The sequence below is a fragment of the Oncorhynchus mykiss genome, chromosome 11 (genome assembly GCF_013265735.2).
Source record: "Oncorhynchus mykiss isolate Arlee chromosome 11, USDA_OmykA_1.1, whole genome shotgun sequence".
NCBI lineage: Eukaryota > Metazoa > Chordata > Actinopteri > Salmoniformes > Salmonidae > Oncorhynchus > Oncorhynchus mykiss.
Genome location: NC_048575.1, coordinates 51,473,039 through 51,491,837, shown reverse-complemented (window position 1 = coordinate 51,491,837; position 18,799 = coordinate 51,473,039). Strand labels below are relative to the sequence as shown.

General features: G+C 41.4%; 2 protein-coding genes across 5 annotated transcripts; both read left to right on the top strand.

Moving 5' to 3' along the window:
- The first annotated feature begins 1,842 nt into the window (after positions 1–1,842).
- On the top strand, positions 1,843–9,656 carry adora2aa (adenosine A2a receptor a). Of its 3 annotated transcripts, none has more exons than XM_036935721.1 (4): positions 1,843–2,064; positions 2,479–2,541; positions 4,297–4,965; positions 6,350–9,656. In XM_036935721.1, the coding sequence occupies exons 3-4, from the start codon at positions 4,631–4,633 to the stop codon at positions 7,356–7,358; spliced, it is 1,344 nt and encodes a 447-aa protein (XP_036791616.1). In that variant the 5' UTR covers positions 1,843–2,064; positions 2,479–2,541; positions 4,297–4,630; the 3' UTR covers positions 7,359–9,656. The 3 variants fall into 3 exon arrangements, with proteins under 3 accessions (XP_036791616.1, XP_021476937.1, XP_021476936.1); XM_021621262.2 differs by lacking the exon at positions 2,479–2,541 and adding an exon at positions 2,399–2,450; XM_021621261.2 differs by lacking the exon at positions 2,479–2,541.
- Positions 9,657–10,272: 616 nt separating this feature from the next.
- Positions 10,273–17,297, top strand: LOC110535896 (uncharacterized protein C22orf15). Of its 2 annotated transcripts, none has more exons than XM_021621258.2 (5): positions 10,273–10,616; positions 10,964–11,050; positions 11,482–11,604; positions 14,893–14,967; positions 16,904–17,297. In XM_021621258.2, the coding sequence occupies exons 3-5, from the start codon at positions 11,496–11,498 to the stop codon at positions 17,065–17,067; spliced, it is 348 nt and encodes a 115-aa protein (XP_021476933.2). In that variant the 5' UTR covers positions 10,273–10,616; positions 10,964–11,050; positions 11,482–11,495; the 3' UTR covers positions 17,068–17,297. The 2 variants fall into 2 exon arrangements, with proteins under 2 accessions (XP_021476933.2, XP_021476935.1); XM_021621260.2 differs by having other exon boundaries at positions 11,469–11,604.
- The last annotated feature ends 1,502 nt before the right edge of the window (positions 17,298–18,799 follow it).

The following is an 18,799-nucleotide window of genomic DNA, read 5'->3' as shown; positions in this document are numbered from 1 at the left end:
GGCTAGGGCATATTAAAATTTACTGGGATAATTTAGATCAAATTAGATTGTGATGAATGAAGTGTTTAATTCAGTCCGCTAGCCTGTGGGATTTGGAATACAGCAGCAGCCTTTGTTCTGATAAGGAGCGATATATACTGAACAAAAATATAAAAGCAACATGTAAATTGTTGGTCCCATTTTTCATGAGCTGAAATATAAGATCCCAGAAATGTTCCACATGCACCAAAAGCTTATTTCTCTTCATTTTTGTGCACACATTTGTTTACATTCCTGTTAGTGAGCATTTATCCTGTGCCAAACTAATCCATCCACCTGACAGGTGTGGCATATCAAGAAGCAGATTAAACAGCATAATCATTACACAGGTGCACCTTGGGCTGGGGACAGTAAAGGCCACTCTAAAATGTGCCGGCCACTCTACAATGCCACAGATGTCAAAGATTTGAGGGAGGATGCAATTGGCATGCTGCTCAGGAGTATTTCTGTATTTTTGTTAAGTGGAATGATGTGATAATACCCAGATTCCCCTGAATAAGCTGTTTCTCAATGAACTGTTTGGTAACTGTTGAACAGATGATGATTTGAAGGTTTTAAAGTAATGGTGTATTATTTTAGTTTGCACACAATGACAACCCAAGTGAAGAGGATAATATGGAGATGAAAAAATATTCTGATTTAAGTACTGAATATTTCCAATATGCACAATCGAATGTGAACTTTAGCCAGTGATCTCATTCCCAAGTCTTGGGATAATATCTGTTCAAATGTCAAAGATGAAGTCCATAGCCTGTAAAGTCTATTGCTAACATGACAAATATTAGCAGAGGGGAAGATAGGTTTTACAGTGTATACCAGATGAAGAGCTCAATCACAATGCTTTCCCTTCCATGTGTTTTATTCTGAATAACAAATCAGCCCAAACTTTTTTATTTTCTTCCTATGTTAGGGATGTGGGGGTCAGTTTTTGTTCACCTGAACTCACCCCCAGTTGCTAATTTAAGGCAATGCATGGTAAATATGTCTTTCTGAAGTGGCCATACAGCATTTACTTTGAGATGGAGCCTCCAACCACATTTTTAGATCAAGCATAAATTGGCTTTAACCCGTCTACAACGCCAGACTATATGTGATGAAGTGAAGGCCTGCACCCCTACCCTAAAAGTCCATTTATGCTTGATCTGAAAATGTGGTAGGAAACTCCATATGTGTGACGCATATGCATGCAGAGGCTGGATGCATGCAGAGGCCAAATTGAGCTCCATACCGAATTGCCATGCGCCTCCCAAATGTTGTAACAATGCGGAGGGCACCTTATAGGTCTACATTGACATGGTTGGTTGACGGTAGGTGGGAGCAGCAGGTCCTGTATAAACACAGACTCACTTCGTTGACAACTTCCATCACAACAGTTCTGCTCAACAGCTCTGGTTTAGCGCAAGAAGTATGAATGCACTGAATTCTGCAGAGGCCGTATCACTGCAAATGCTGCATGATGCGCCATTAACCCGCACATTTAACTTTAGAACTGTACAATTCCCTTTTTTCTTAAACATTTATTGGAACAATTATGTTTTTCTTCAACGTTTCATAATTTATTTATTGAATAGGATAATCTCAGAAAATCTCAAATAACAGCGTGAATTGACACCTTACACATGCTTTTGTGAAAAATAAATCTTATTGAAATAAACTCCGAGATTGTCCTCTTGGCCTCAGTTGATTGATGTAAACTTTTTCTGCCCAAGTTCCCAAAAGCGTTTGATATTATCCTATGTTGTGCTGCTGGGGTCACGTGTCAGTCTGGTCCGCCTGTGCGATATTGAACCGAGGAGAATCGGTTTAAGCATCAGTAGTCAAACAGTTTGAGCGCACAAATTGCCTATCAGATTACGTTCCCCAGCTATGATCCTTTACAACGCGAGTTCTATTTTACGCCACTTAAAACGTAGGCCTATAATGTGAATTATTTTATTCGAGCGATGTTTATTGGCATGATGCAAACTATTTCGATTAGGTTGTGATTCATTTGGAATAAGACACGTCGAGGGATATATTGAAAAGGTACGTTTTTTAGAAATTGAAAATAGGATTAGAATAGCATTAGATAGAAGTCCAATGGTTTGTATTTCTATTTAGAGTATTTTATTTAAATCAAATTAATGAATAGCCTAATTAAATATTTTGAAAGTTTATACAACAGTTATTGATCCTGGTGCGATCAAAATCATTTTCAGCCAGGTATACAGAAACTGGACAGTAGCCTATGCCAAGTTTTTTTTATGGACAATTGTGCTCGGTACAATTTGGGGAGTGTTTGGAATTACTTTATCGATTTCTAGACATTGTATTTACACAAATTCCGTTGTATGTTCTGGTCTACTCCCTTTTTTGATAGGGAGTTACAGGAGGGAGACGAGAGAGCTAGGGAATAATACTGTCACTTTCTGGTAAGGATAATGTTTATGGGTTTTCCAGGTATAGGTTTCCACATGTGAACAGGATGTAGCAGGTTTTACCACGATGATTTGACTTTTCCAGGTAATCTACTAAAGTGTTTTCTGGGCAAACAGTTATACATTAAGCTGTTTATGTGCACTTATTAAGGCCCTGTATGCTCAGTTGGTTTCTATTCATGGACATTATTTGAATTCCTTTACATTTGTGTCAATCTGAAACATACAGTACCTTTCAATTGAGATATCAATGCACTTCGAATACACCCCTTTGGTTTTACATCCAACCACCAGGACCCACTGTTGAGCAGAATACTGTCAGAACTCTTGTTGGCTACAACTGTTGAGAAACATTTCAGGATGGAATATAAAGGCATTTAACATGGTTGACTATTCATGCCCCTCAAGTGCTGTCAAAGAGGACAAATGAAATACCGTGTTATTACCTAGCTGTTGTAAGGTGACTGGGACAGGGTCACACACACACACGGTTCACATTGAGATATCACTTCTAATTCAGTTGTAACCTCTATATTAAATGTACCTCTTTGCACCTTCACTTGTGACTCGGTCTGTGTGATGGTGAACATAATTATGCCTCTTCCTTTCTCACATGCAGTATAGCAATGTAGCCATATGAGGCTTTCTGCATTGTCACGGGGGTTTTCCTACAGAGTACTATATACTACACTATGACTACATACATACAGTTTGCAACCGCCTATTTTTGTTACTTATACTGTATGTGTGTGATATAAAGTTAAAACAGTGTGGAAACGTATACAGTGACTGAGATCGGTCGGGAGAAAAACCTCAGTCCCACCAAAAGGGAAATGTTTCTGAGAGCAAAAGCCTTTCAGTTCCAGCACAGCTGCTATCTCCTGAAACAATGAGTAACCTTCGAAAACATCCTTGGCTTCACCGTGGGAATTCTCCTCCATAAACATGATGAGAGTTCTGTACGGAAGGAGCTTGGAAACCTCTTCACTCTCACATACAATTCCAGGGAATTCAGTGTTGCACAGTGACCTCAGTTGATTGACAAATTAGACCTAATTTAAAACAATTGTCGAGTGTATATTATGCCTGCTGTATTCTCAAATCACACACTGCACTACTTGAATTGTTTTTTTTTGTTTTTTTTGTCCTGAGCATGACGACACCCATCTAACAAAATCTAAATGATTAGTTTGGTGTTCTCATAACCTCATTTAGTGAATCTTTCTCTGGACGTCCTCAAGACTCCTCTCCCATTATCAGGCAGGGGTTGGGCAATCTCATGGGGACATATAGAACATTCCAGTCCCTGAAGCATATTGTTTCCTCTCTCTGGTACAGCTGACATTTAACTCACTGGGATAGTAGCTCCATAACACCATCGTGTCATTCTGACGCTGGTTATATTTCCCCTGACCCCTGGTTTACAGTTCAGTGACTGTTGTTAATGGGGTAAAGAAGAATTGGTGGGAAGCCAGTTATCATGTGTTAACATGAACACTGCAGTTGCCCAGGTACTTTACTGGGGTGACTATTTCAGATCTTGATGTTGGTTTTCGATCGAGTGTGAATGATGATGAACAGCAGTTTTATGGGGAATACAGTACAGTTAATGTAAAGTAAACACTGAAACTGTTACTTTACAGTGTATTTTAATTGCTACATTGGACATTCCAGTGTATCATGTCAGATAATACACCGTCATATTTATTGTTTGACTTCAAACGTGTTAATATTTGATGGGAATTATCATTGTAGTATTCATTGGTATTTTCTGCAATCATTTCCTGTTTTGGCATTCAGCACTTCCACTTTATTCACTCTTTCTTCCCTTTATCTGCAGCGGTATGACACTTGTGATCACTTCCTGGCTCAGTCTCAGCCCCATTGGAGTTTCATGCTAAATTGTGCAACAGTGAGGGGAAGAACTTGAGAGGAGAGCACCAGACAGGACAACAGATAAGAAAACAGAAGGTTGGACTGCTTCTCTGACCACCAACTGTGGGACTTCTAAGAGGCTTTAAGGTGAAGTGGTCTCAGTGTTTGGAGAGCTCAGCCATAGTCCCAGGCAGTGAGTTAAGCCCTACAGGGCAAGGCCACCGCTACCAGCCTGCAGCTATGGACCTTGAGGAGAGTGGTCCTCCTTCCTCCTCAGTGACCTTGCTGCTCCTCTCACCATGCTGAACGATGCTTCCTCTGTCATCTACATTGTGCTGGAACTGCTGATCGCCATACTATCCGTGCTGGGCAATGTGCTGGTCTGCTGGGCCGTCTGCCTCAACAGCAACCTGCAGAACATCACCAACTTCTTTGTGGTGTCCCTGGCGGTGGCAGACATTGCTGTGGGAGTGCTGGGTATCCCCTTCGCCATCGTCATCAGCACTGGCTTCTGCTCCAACTTCTATGGCTGCCTCTTCATTGCTTGCTTTGTGCTGGTGCTCACCCAGAGCTCCATCTTCAGCCTGCTGGCCATCGCCATAGACCGTTACATCGCCATCACGATACCGCTCAGGTCAGTTCAACATTGTATGAACATAACAGAGAATGTGCTAACATGTTGCTGCCGTCATGCTGTTTTCCTCTCTGAGAGTTCAGACCCAATTACGGACAAAGCGGTTAGACATTAGACTTTGTAAAGATTTTCAATGTACCCTATGAGGTTGTATAGGGTTATTGATTGATTTGCATACCCGGGTTGCAGGTACATTGTGTAGTTTTCATGCCAGTAGCAAATAGCAACAAAAAAAGTCTGAAGTAAATCTTAAAACCTGTGAGAGTTATTTTCAGAATAGAGCAGCAGAGGATCGTGCTATTTTTGAATGAACTTGAAATCTTTAGCCCAAATGGCCAGATGAGCTTTTTTGATTTCCTCAGTGGATCCAGATATAAGTGGAATCTCCTTTGACTACGAGTTTATACAGACCATGACCCCTCTTCAGAACTATACACATGTCAAAAACGTTAGCCGTTTAGACAACTTGTTTATTTTCCTATGTAAACAAATATACATGACATTATGCCTTAAAATGGATTAATAATCAGTAATTACTTATACACTTTTTTGATAGTGTGTGCAGACTTATTGCATCCACGATAGTTTGTTGTTCTGAGTTTAGGGCTGTGTTCCTGTATCTCTCATAGCTAACCTTTGAACTTTAACATCTTGAGAATGTGGCAGAAATAGGCCAAATAGCTTAGCTGCTCTCTCACACTGACTGACAGACACACTCAAAATAGACGTTCCTTCCAAATGCTAACATTTTGTTTTTAAGCATCTATTTTATTACTTAAACGAGATGTTTTCCCATAAAGAAAGAGTGTGTGAATGATATGCCTATTATAATGTTTAATATTTAACTCACTATCCCTTAACCTCTGGGAGAATCTAACCCTCCAGAGAGACAACTCATGCTCCCCAAGCCAACAGAGCATGTTTGCCTCCAGAGTGGCGCAGTGGTCTAAGGCTTGAGGCATCACTACAGACCCGGGTTCGATCCCAGGCTGTGTCACAGCCAGCCGTAACCGGGAGACCCATGAGGTGGCACACAATTGGCCCAGTGTTGTCCGTGTTTGGAGATGGTTTGGCCAGCTGGGATTTCCTTGTCCCATTGCTCTCTAGTGACTTCTTGTGGAGGGCCGGGCGCCTGCTAGCTGACCTCGGTCGCCAGCTCGACGGTGTTTCCTCCGACACATTGGTGCGGGTTCCGGGTTAATCGAGCATTGTGTCAAGAAGCAACGCGGCTTGTGTTTCGCATGGCTCTCGACCTTCGCCTCTTCCGAGTCTGTAGAGGAGTTGCAGCAATGGGACAAGACTATAACTACCAATTGGGGAGGGAAAAAAACCCAGAGATTGTGTGTCTTACTAACAGAGTCCATATCTTTTTTTGTTCCCACAGGTACAATAGCCTGGTGACAGGCCAGCGTGCCAAGGGGATCATTGCTGTCTGCTGGGTGCTGTCCATCATCATCGGCCTGACCCCGATGTTGGGCTGGAACAAGTCCACTGAGCGCCCCAACAGCACCTGCTCCCCAGGCCTGATGGAGTGTCTGTTTGAAGAGGTGGTTGTCATGGACTACATGGTCTACTTTAACTTCTTCGCCTGTGTGCTGATGCCTCTGCTGCTCATGCTGGTCATCTACCTGCAGATCTTCATGGCAGCTCGGCATCAGCTGAAGCTCATAGAACTAAAGGCTGTCCACGGGGGGAAGTCCCACTCCACCCTGCAGAAGGAGGTCCAGGCGGCCAAGTCGCTGGCCATCATCGTGGGTCTGTTTGCCATCTGCTGGCTGCCGCTGCACATCATCAACTGCTTCACCCTGTTCTGCCCTCAGTGTGCCCGCCCACCCCTGTGGATAATATACGTGGCCATCATCCTCTCCCACGGCAACTCGGTGGTCAACCCCTTCATCTATGCATACCGCATCCGGGAGTTCCGTCACACCTTCAGGAGGATCATCCGCCGCCACTTCCTGGGCCTCCACCGCCGGCAGCTGTTTGAGAGTGGCGGCAGCACTCGCACCTCCACCCACAACAGCGTCTGTGGCTCAGTGAGGGTTAAGGCCAACTGCCTCAGCTTCGACCTCCACACCGAGCACAACACCTGTAGCTGTGAGAGCCATATCACACCTGCAGGGGCCGTTCTGACCTCAGCGCCCATTCACAACCACCCTCTTTCTGTGATTAGTTTCCACAATCACAATGTGAGCCCCCCTCTGCCACAGCCTCTCATACAGACCCAGACACAACCCTTATGTCATCCCCTGCAGTATGGGGACCACCAGCAGTCTCCTAAAGGACCGGAGATGGAAGAGGTAAAGGACAGGCAGGATCTCTCCCCTGTCCAGGTCAAATCACTGTTCTATAAACATAAAACCTGCTTCACCAAGCTTTCTGGGGTGTCCTGATGGATACAGAATTGGTGCCAGACATCTACTAGGGATCCCTTAACACCTGGCCTTCTCTGTGAAATTACTCAGATGCTCTTATTTTTGGGGAGTCAGCTCTGAGTGTAATGGTAGATTACTGGGTAGGCAGGCTCACAAGCTGAGGATCAGAGTTTGGATGTATCGCATGTTATCTAGATGGCCTAATGGAGGCATTCTATCAGCAGGGATTCTAATAGTGGAGCCGAGCTTCTACACAAAGGCAGCCATACAAAACAAACTGTATATGCACCATTTCAATTGGACCTTTCAGCTTCTTGAAGCAAAACATTGTTGTAGTTATTTATAGCAGAAATGTTACTTGAATGGTTCAATGTGATTCTGTTTGTGATGTTTATTCTCTTGGTCTGCGACGTCATGTGGTGCTTAGATCTGAAGCTTCACAATTGGCTCTTGTTCTTTGCCCTAAAGAAATAACATCGACGTGATTGGATTACTCCTGTGTATTTGGGGATGGCAGGGATGTTTCAAGCGTGTGATAAGGGGACCGTACTACTTCATTGATTTAGCATGTTTGTGTCCCATATAGATGGACGTGATGAGAGTGCATTTCCTTTAGACGTTCAGGTTTTTGATCTTGCAAATGTATGAATGCAACAAAGCTTAAATCTGCCTCGCTAAGAGTTTTTCAATGATAATGGTTTTAAACTATTTTGAGGAGGATCTACTAATCTACCACTGTGCACTTTCTCTACATTACACTTCGTTCAACTTGTCTAACTGTCACTTTCTCTACATTACACTTCTTTCAACTTGTCAGTAGCACGAACCTGTGCAGATCCTTCAGATATCACAGACAATTAAATGGTACAAATAAATAATGACATACACCTTATATTTTTTACTAAAATGACTCTCTCGCAAGTGTTACATATCTATGGCATTCTGTGCATTCTCACATTTCGGATGCAATGCATGCAGCAATACCTCCTGTCCAAAAATAAATATATTTTTTAAGTAAATCTGTTTTTTGTTTTCATGGTGAACTGTTTAAGTATTACAAGTACTGTACAGTTTTCCCAAACATGAATTAATAAGTGCAGAGAAAGCTCCAGGGCTCACTGTGGCTCTGCTCCCAGAAGGGAGGAGTTTTGGACAAAGGGAAGTGAAGCTCCATAAGAGGGCTGGTCAGTCTGTGGAGGGGGCAGACCAAACCAGATGGGCCATGGGATTTATGTCCCCTTTTACAAACTGTGAGCTCCTCTGATTTCTACAGCTTTCCCAGCTTTTATCCAAATTCCCGGATGATTCCAGGTTACGGGGCACAGGGCATTCTCCTTTTAATGTCCTCCCAGGGGCTTCCTGAAATGACATTGTAGTGTTTTAAAAAAAATATGTTACCAGCATAATTGACTGGTGTTTTCTACACAACAACATCCTGACTCTCACCCCCTTTCTGACATGACTAAATAAGACTTCCACAACTCACGTTTTTAGAAGTGGCCATTCTGGCCAATATCTCTTTCACTCACCACTTACGTGTTTAACAATGCCATCCTCAAATGACTGGAGGGTCATTTTAAAAATGTTTATTTAACCTTTATTTAACCAGGAAAAGCCCATTGAGACCCAAAGTCTCAATGGGATCAACAACATGATCCAGCCTAAAAAAAGCATTTACTACACTCCTCTGTAACAGAGTCTCCCATCAATATTTTAAATTGATTCAGTAAGATATCTAGATTAAACATGGATTGTTGATTATTCCATGCATCTGGTGCACAAGAAGAGAAGGCAGTCTTGCCTAATACTGTGAATGTCCTGGGGACTTTAAGTAACAACCACCTAATGTTACAGACATAGCTTCCTTCCTGTCATGACTCAGTGATCCTGATACTGTACATGGTTTACTGTACATTTGGCCATGAGAAATGGTGCTCATGGAACAAGGCTAATCTAATTCTCTCACTGAGTGACTCTATAGTGCCTCAGTCACTGGCATGTACAATCTATCAAGTGTTAGATGGTCTGGTACTCTTGTCTCATCTGATTGACAGTGTAATTTGAGCAGTAACAACGCACATTCTCTTCATGGTCCGTACAATGGGAAAGAGTTGATTGATAGTTCAGTGTTGATGGTTTAATCATGACCCTTTTCGCACTAACTCTTAACTCATCACGTACGCTGCTGTTACTGTTTATTATCTGTCCTGTTGCCTAGTCACTTTATCCCTACCTATATGGACATATCTATCTCAATTACCTCGCACCCCTGCACATCCACTCGGTACTGGTACCCTGTGTATATAGCCAAGTTATCATTACTCATTGTGTATTTATCCCTCCTGTTATTTTTCAATTTAAAAAAAATGTTTTTCTATATTTATTGTTGGGAGGGGCTGTAAGTAATACTTTCACTGTTATTCTACACCTCTTGTTTACGAAACATGTCACAAACACAATTTGATTTGATGTAGCATACAAGTCAACGGGACGTGCCATGAATGGACTGAGGTCCTCAGATGATCTCCTGTACTGGTCATTGTTATGGTGTTAAGTGCAGAATGTGTATTACATACAACGTGTGTGGTATTGTGAAATAAGAGGAAAAGCTCAGATCCCTGATCCTAACGTTTCCAAGTAAAAGACAAGTCATTTCTCTCTTAGATTTGTTGTGATGATGCTTATGGTAACAACTGTCTTGTCATTATAATTCACTAGATAGTAGAGTAGCATTGCCTCTATGGGTAATGGTCAGTCTAATCCCAGTTAGTGGTCGGCTGACAATAAACCCGCTAAGTCATCCCCCACAGTATCTAAGTCAGACCTCCGTGTTTAACAAGTAGCAGTAAAAGCCAGAGGACTTATGCGTCTGTGTGTTGACTCCATGGAAACAAACAAGAACACTTCCCTCACATAAAAGGTTCTGTCTTCTCTTCCATTGAAAGGAGAGGAGAGACGAGGGGGAGTCAGATGGGTTATCAACCAGGGGGAATGTGCTTTCGATGTGTGTATAAGACAAACATTTTTGCTGGCTCTGCAACAGTTCAAAACTGTTTACAGGTCTGGCTTTAAAATGCCAAATGGATAACGTATCCTGTCAACTGTTGGTTTACTCAGAGCAACTGCAGAAGCCATTCACAATGGCCTCCTCAGTGCAGAAGCTTAGTCACTAAGTATGACAGTAGTCAACAACATAGATTTTTTTTTTTTTTTTTAAACTATTGTGGCACTGTGTGCTAAACCCAAACTCATCACTCCTTTGGCTCTATGGAAGAGGTGAGTGCTTCAGATACTTGTAGCAACATTATGGGAGGTGGCTTTAGTGGTCTGGTCTAAAGTGTTTTGTGTAGAGACAAGGTGAAATGTTTGTCACCGTGCAGTTTGGAGGTAAGTGAAAGACAGTGCTATATCATCATCATGATGAAGTATAATTCCATCATCTCTATGGAGGCCAACAGCTGACCTCTAATGAAACCTTCGGAGACCTATGGAGATATAAACAGATCATTTGAGAATGACACATTTAAACATTAGATGTAATTTTGTGATATACGATGTCATATGAATGTAATACAATGTTATAGGAAATGTACAAACATACTTCTCTTTTCTTATATTGAAAGAGGGCCAAACAGAACTGTTTAACCTGAACTGCAGGGTGATAGACTTCATCCACAGTTTGAAGGAGAGATGTTATCTGGATTCTCAAGGTGCAGTTCCGAACTTCTCCCAAAGGGTAGAATAATTGACAGTTGAACTTCCGATTTGTTGTATTAGATTCTTGATTTAACCTCAGAAGCACCTGATAGTGTTTGTATTTGTGTTTATTAGGGATCCCCATCAAGCTACTCTTCCTGGGGTCCAAACACATAAAGACAATTGCATTACACATAAAACAAAATATTTTAAAAATTATTTACAAAAAGATAAGAGTCTGAAAGCATGATACAAATACTATTGGATATATATTATACAGTACATTTCCGTGTGAGGTTGTATGCACATGGTATCTCTGCCAATGACTGGAAATGATAGAAACAGCCAGCCAGATTGTTTCCTGACTGAGTAAATACCAATAAGTGAAAATGTAATAGACTGAGAGAGCCCAGTGTAAATGTCACATTACAGATGTACTCTACAGACCATGTGGACCTGATGGACAGGACAGGGGAGCTGGTGAACCTGAGTGTAAAGGAGAAGAGCATGGAGCAGGCCAGCAGTCTGATGAAGGAGAGGCACAGCTACGTTCTCATACGCATCTGCAGTGAGTCTCTCCAAATATAATAAAGGCACTAGGCTGTGTATGTCTAAAGAGCCCATGGGATCAAAGAGTGGTTTCTCACATTGCCTGCTCTACACACGATTACTAGGCCTACTAATATGTTATAGATAGGTTCATAAGGCCAGGCACCACAGGCAAAAATGTTGATTTTACTTGTATTTGTACATTTTCAGATTTTTGGAACATTTGCAACTACAAATACATCTGCAATAATGTATATAAATACTTGATTTGTATAGTTTTATCTCAACTCCGTCAATTACACCTGCCATAAATGTCGTTCTCGTTAGTATTTTTCATGTAGAACTTCTACCTCTAATTTTAAAACTTTCCATGTTGAATCATATATCATGCAAAAGATTGTTTTCCGGTGTTGTGCCGAAAAGCTCCCACATGCCAGAACCCCTTTCTAAGGTCTTCGAAAGCCAAGTTAACATACTTATTGGCAGACTCAACAGCCTTGGTTTCTCAAATGACTGCCTCGCCTGGTTCACCAACTACTTCTCAGATAGAGCTCAGTGTGTCAAATCGGAGGGCCTGTTGTCCGGGCCTGTGGCAGTCTCCATGAGGGTGCCACAGGGTTCAATTCTCAGGCTGATTATTTTCTCTGTATACATAAATGACGTGGCTCTTGCTGCTGGTGATTCTCTGATCCACCTCTACGCAGACCACACCATTCTGTATACTTTTGGCCCTTCTTTGAACACTGTGTTAACTAACCTCCAGATGAGCTTGAATGCCATACAACTCTCCTTCCAACTGCTCTTAAGTGCAAGTAAAACTAAATGCATCAACCGATCGCTGCCCACACCTGCCCGCCCGTCCAGCATCACTACTCTGGACGGTTCTTAGAATATCTACACATACCTAGGTGTCTGGTTAGACTGTACACTCTCCTTCCAGACTCACATTAAGCATCTCCAATCCAAAATTAAATCTAGAATAGGCTTCCTATTTCACAACAAAGCATCCTTCACTCATGCTGCCAAACATACCCTCGTTAAACTGACTATCCTACCGATCCTTGACTTCTGCGATGTCATTTACAAAATAGCCTCCAACACTCAGAAAATTGGATGCAGTCTATCACAGTGCCATCAGTTTTGTCACCAAAGCCCCATATACTACCCACCACTGCGACCTGTATGCTCTTGTTGGCTGGCCCTCGCTTCATATTCTTAGCCAAACCCACTAGCTCCAGATCATCTATAGGTCTTTGCTAGGTAAAGCCCCGCCTTATCTCAGCTCACTGGTCACCATAGCAGCACCCAGACATAGCACGCACTCCAGCAGGTATATTTCACTGATCACCCCCAAAGCCAATTCCTCCTTTTGGCGTGCCTTTCCTTACAGTTCTCTGCTGCCAATGACTGGAACAAATTGCAAAAATCACTGAAGCTGGAGACTCATATCTCCCTTGCTAACTTTAAGCATCAGCTGTCAGAGCAGCTTACAGATCATTGCACCTGTACATAGCCCATCCAACTACCTCATCCCCATAATGTTATTTATTTATTTTGTTCCTTTGCACCCCAGTATCTCTAATTGCACATTCACCTTCTGCACATCTATCACTACAGTGTTTAATTGCTAGGTTGTAATTACTTTGCTACTACGGCCTATTTATTACCTTACCTCCCTAATCTTACCTCATTTACACACACTGTATATAGACTTTTCTATTGTGTTATTGACTGTACGTTTGTTTATTCCATGTGTAACTCTGTGTTGTTTGTGTCACACTGCTTTGCTATATCTTGGCCAGGTCGCGTTGTAAATGAGAACTTGTTCTCAATCTGGCCTACCTGGTTAAATAAAGGTGATTTTTTTTTTAAATGACCTCCTCAAAAGGATATATAGCATGGAGGAACCCAGAATGTAAATGACTGTCTGAATTCTGTAATATGGTCGCAGTGCCTCAAACCTGTCTTTGTGGGCAAAAGCTGCATTGACGCAACAGCCAGTATGGCAGTAGCAACGTTCAATGAGGGAACCACTGCTATATCAAATCTGATGGACAAATTGTGGCTTGACAGCCCTTTGGTGACACTTGAGCAATCAGAGAGGAGTTGTGAGAGCTGATGATGCTTCAATGGAGTGTGTCAAGCATAGGCGCAGGTCCCATGACACAGTTAAGAAAGTAAAGCGGCACCGGCAACAACTCAGAGGACCTTACATATGGGGCAGGCATAGCTGATTACTGTTCTGCACATTTCAACAGCCATACAAAATCCTTGTATGTGACACATTGGGAAAAGTGACATGAGAATTTGCCCAAAAGTACACATTTGCCCATCAGACCAGTATTTAATGATATGCTCTATTCCTTGAAAGAAATGTATTAAACGTGATAATGTATTATTAAAAGGTATAGCTCATGTTTATTTGTCAGTTTAGAAGTGATATATGAATAAAAGTGTAATTCATGTGAAATGAATGGTAATATTTATGGAAAGTACATTTTAATTGCATTAGCCTATCTTTGTCATATCATGTTCCCTGTGCTCCAATTCATTTTTCTCAGTCTTCAAACGACGTACATTCACATTATTCCACGTTATTCCACACACCGGTTCTTAGGTCTTATTTTTTTAATTTATTTTTCATCTTTATTTAACTAGGCAAGTCAGTTAACAAATTCTTATTTTACAATGACCCCATACCCCGGTCAAACCCTCCACTAACTGGGCCAATTGTGCCCTGCCTGATCACGACTGGTTGTGATACAGCCCGAGATCGAACCAGGGTCTGTAGTGACACCTCTAGCACTGAGATGCAGTGCCTTAGACCTGCTGTGCCACTCGGGTAGACTTTTAGTCAGACTTTTATTTGACATCTTGTGTTGTTTTGATTTTAAATGTCATTATATGCGTAAATATATGCAACATATGCATCCGTCATACATGTGAATAGTGTTTTTTAAATAATTCCATGAAATGACAATATTTTTATGAAATGATCTGTAAAAGTCTGACTATTGAGTGTCATATCACAATAAAACATTTAAAAAACATTCTGCTTTGAAGCAATGTGTTTAAAAACGGATTCTTGGAATATGCAAATTAGCACATATTGTAATAAAATAATCTATTGTATTTATGTATACTTTTAACTGGTAAAGGTTCAATCTGATGAGAGTAAAGGAAGAAAAAAATCTCTATTAGCCTGTGGTGCCTGGCCTTAACATGGCTGAAGTTAATGTCATTATTACTAAAGTTACTTTACAGTAATGAAACTGGTTAACTTTAATTCACTTCATATTTCCCCCAGGAGGTGATGGGACTGAAGGGCAGAAGTACGTGCCACTCCTAAATGACCTTGACAAGAGCCATCCCGAGTTAGCAGGTAATGAAAAAAACATCCACAGCACTGAGGCAAATGTGCCCGACTGAAACCACTGCATGGCTTTATTCAGTGCCAGCACTGAGCATGGTCTAAAGTAATTCTTTGTGGCCTCCTAATGGGACAATACCTGTAACGTGACTTTGTTGCCTAGTTACTGTACATGTGCAGTACACTAGCCTTAAGCAAACCCACATCTAGCCTGATTTAAGACTGTATGATTAGGATGGTTAATACAGTGCCTTGCGAAAGTATTCGGCCCCCTTGAACTTTGCGACCTTTTGCCACATTTCAGGCTTCAAACATAAAGATATAAAACTGTATTTTTTTGTGAAGAATCAACAACAAGTGGGACACAATCATGAAGTGGAACGACATTTATTGGATATTTCAAACTTTTTTAACAAATCAAAAACTGAAAAATTGGGCGTGCAAAATTATTCAGCCCCTTTACTTTCAGTGCAGAAAACTCTCTCCAGAAGTTCAGTGAGGATCTCGGAATGATCCAATGTTGACCTAAATGACTAATGATGATAAATACAATCCACCTGTGTGTAATCAAGTCTCCGTATAAATGCACCTGCACTGTGATAGTCTCAGAGGTCCGTTAAAAGCGCAGAGAGCATCATGAAGAACAAGGAACACACCAGGCAGGTCCGAGATACTGTTGTGAAGAAGTTTAAAGCCGGATTTGGATACAAAAAGATTTCCCAAGCTTTAAACATCCCAAGGAGCACTGTGCAAGCGATAGTATTGAAATGGAAGGAGTTTCAGACCACTGCAAATCTACCAAGACCTGGCCGTCCCTCTAAACTTTCAGCTCATACAAGGAGAAGACTGATCAGAGATGCAGCCAAGAGGCCCATGGTCACTCTGGATGAACTGCAGAGATCTACAGCTGAGGTGGGAGACTCTGTCCATAGGACAACAATCAGTCGTATATTGCACAAATCTGGCCTTTATGGAAGAGTGGCAAGAAGAAAGCCATTTCTTAAAGATATCCATAAAAAGTGTTGTTTAAAGTTTGCCACAAGCCACCTGGGAGACACACCAAACATGTGGAAGAAGGTGCTCTGGTCAGATGAAACCAATATTGAACTTTTTGGCAACAATGCAAAACGTTATGTTTGGCGTAAAAGCAACACAGCTGAACACACCATCCCCACTGTCAAACATGGTGGTGGCAGCATCATGGTTTGGGCCTGCTTTTCTTCAGCAGGGACAGGGAAGATGGTTAAAATTGATGGGAAGATGGATGGAGTCAAATACAGGACCATTCTGGAAGAAAACCTGATGGAGTCTGCAAAAGACCTGAGACTGGGACGGAGATTTGTCTTCCAACAAGACAATGATCCAAAACATAAAGCAAAATCTACAATGGAATGGTTCAAAAATAAACATATCCAGGTGTTAGAATGGCCAAGTCAAAGTCCAGACCTGAATCCAATCGAGAATCTGTGGAAAGAACTGAAAACTGCTGTTCACAAATGCTCTCCATCCAACCTCACTGAGCTCGAGCTGTTTTGCAAGGAGGAATGGGAAAACATTTCAGTCTCTCGATGTGCAAAACTGATAGAGACATACCCCAAGCGACTTACAGCTGTAATCGCAGCAAAAGGTGGTGCTACAAAGTATTAACTTAAGGGGGCTGAATAATTTTGCACGCCCAATTTTTCAGTTTTTGATTTGTTAAAAAAGTTTGAAATATCCAATAAATGTCGTTCCACTTCATGATTGTGTCCCACTTGTTGTTGATTCTTCACAAAAAAATACAGTTTTATATCTTTATGTTTGAAGCCTGAAATGTGGCAAAAGGTCGCAAAGTTCAAGGGGGCCAAATACTTTCGCAAGGCACTGTATGTGGTGGTTAATATGTATCTTAATATGTATTAACTGTCTATACTTATGTATGTTACTTTTGTAAATGTTTCTACCTCAGAGGTCCTAAAGAAGCTGTCCAACCCATGTAAGGAGCAGAAAAAAAAGGGTGGTCCCTCAAGGAAAGGTTCTGTCAATCAGATCCGGCGCAAGCCCACTGCTGGAAACAAGAAGAGCCATCCTGGAAGACTTAAAGATATGAAGAAAGGAGAGGAGGAAGGCTGAAAAAGATGGTGATGGACATGCATGTATAGAAAGCTATGGACCACATACATGTAATTGTGTTGGTGCTGTGGTTCTCTTCACTCCAATAATTTTTTACTTTGGTAAATTTAGGTTGATAAATTAACATTCCCACATATACCTTGTCATGATGTTGGCCTGTGGGTAAGGTTTATGACCCCCCCACCATAAATACCTTTCTCCCTTCCCTCTCTCTTGACTCTACAGAGGGACTCTTGAATAGCCTTTGTTAAACAGAGAGTCTGGGAACATCAAACAAGTGGAGGGAAAGGAACCATATTTCGGTAATAGAACCAGTTGAAAATATGCGTTGGTACTTAATGAATATGACGTCAGTTCGGTTGTCATCTGAGACATTATGACTGATGAAGGAACGACATAAACTGTATCTGGGAAAGTCTACACATTATAGTTATCAGATTCACATGGAATTGTTGTGCAATTCAAATGTTTAAATATAAAATTATTGGTGAAGAGATTAAATGCAATTTTAGCTACCAAATGAGAGATTTGGGTTTTCATAAGGTTAGGCATGGGTTAGACATGGGCTTTAAACTATGAAACACACACTTCTCCCTCCACTATATAAAAGCCCTTGACGATAATGTAACCTCCTGTTCCGGGTACATTAGGATGACGATCCGATGTCAGAAGGATTCAGATAATACCTACAGAACGAAGCCAACCTCAGCGTGAGCTTTGGTTGCGAATGGTATGAACTTTGAACTCTTATTCGCTACAGAAGTGATACCTCCTAGCCGTTGAGTTAGCAGCGGCCGTTGTAAACGTGGGCTAGGAGAGGACAGACAGAGTATCCCATCTACCACACAACGACGACACTACAACGTTTCCCGTTCAACACCATAGACACTCTTCAAAGGATGGAAGAACTCTTGGGCAACTCGACCTTCCATCTACCACCAACCTATTGAAGTGCAGCTCAGAGTAAATATTCATTATGTTTTCCTTTTCCAAATGGGCGGTAATTTAGAATGCCTAAGATCCTGTATTTACGATAGAGACATCGCTTCTCCCTTTGTTCTTCAGTCTTCCTGCTCTTTCACTCAAACCCAACCCCCATTTTCTTTGTGTAACCAGCTGTCATATCTGTTCCGTCCGCTAGGGACGTTTTCCTTTATGACATAATTTGTAATCAAGGTATGATTCATTCTGTGTATTTGTAATTCTGTGTGATTAATTAGGTATTTAGTAAATAAATAATTAAACCCAATTTTGTATTGCTGATTCAACTTGTTAGTCAGGGTTCGTGAAGATATCCAAGAATTTACAACTTTCAGATGAGACTGAAATAAGGTGACGATTAATATTGACTGCTATTGATGTAAAATATTACTAGGTCTTTAAGAGTTTATTCGGAAGATAACAGCTCTATAAATATTATTTTGTGGTGCCCCGACTTTCTAGTTAATTACATTTACGTGACTAGCTCAATCAGGTAAAATTAATTACAGAGAAAGGATTTTATAGAATAGCATGTCATATCACTTAATCCGGCATAGCCAAAGACACAACACCCTGGTAAAAGTAAGAATGGCACTTGCATGTAGCTTGTCTCCTGTGTGTACTAGAAGCTGGTATTGTCCCAGAATTGTTTTTTACTAATCTAGGATTATTTGTCTAAGTTAACACAGGCAGCCCAATTATATGTAAAAGAGCTGATCTGATTGGTCAAAAGACCAATTAATGGAAAAAG

Bases quoted from the DNA above. Each gene is read 5' to 3' on its own strand.
- LOC110535896 (XM_021621260.2), top strand. From the start codon at position 11,469: ATGTACTCTACAGACCATGTGGACCTGATGGACAGGACAGGGGAGCTG. The intron at 11,605-14,892 runs GTGAGTCTCTCC...TATTTCCCCCAG, and splicing joins CGTTCTCATACGCATCTGCA to GAGGTGATGGGACTGAAGGG. The intron at 14,968-16,903 runs GTAATGAAAAAA...TTTCTACCTCAG, and splicing joins GAGCCATCCCGAGTTAGCAG to AGGTCCTAAAGAAGCTGTCC.
- adora2aa (XM_021621261.2), top strand. From the start codon at position 4,631: ATGCTGAACGATGCTTCCTCTGTCATCTACATTGTGCTGGAACTGCTG. The intron at 4,966-6,349 runs GTCAGTTCAACA...TTGTTCCCACAG, and splicing joins GCCATCACGATACCGCTCAG to GTACAATAGCCTGGTGACAG.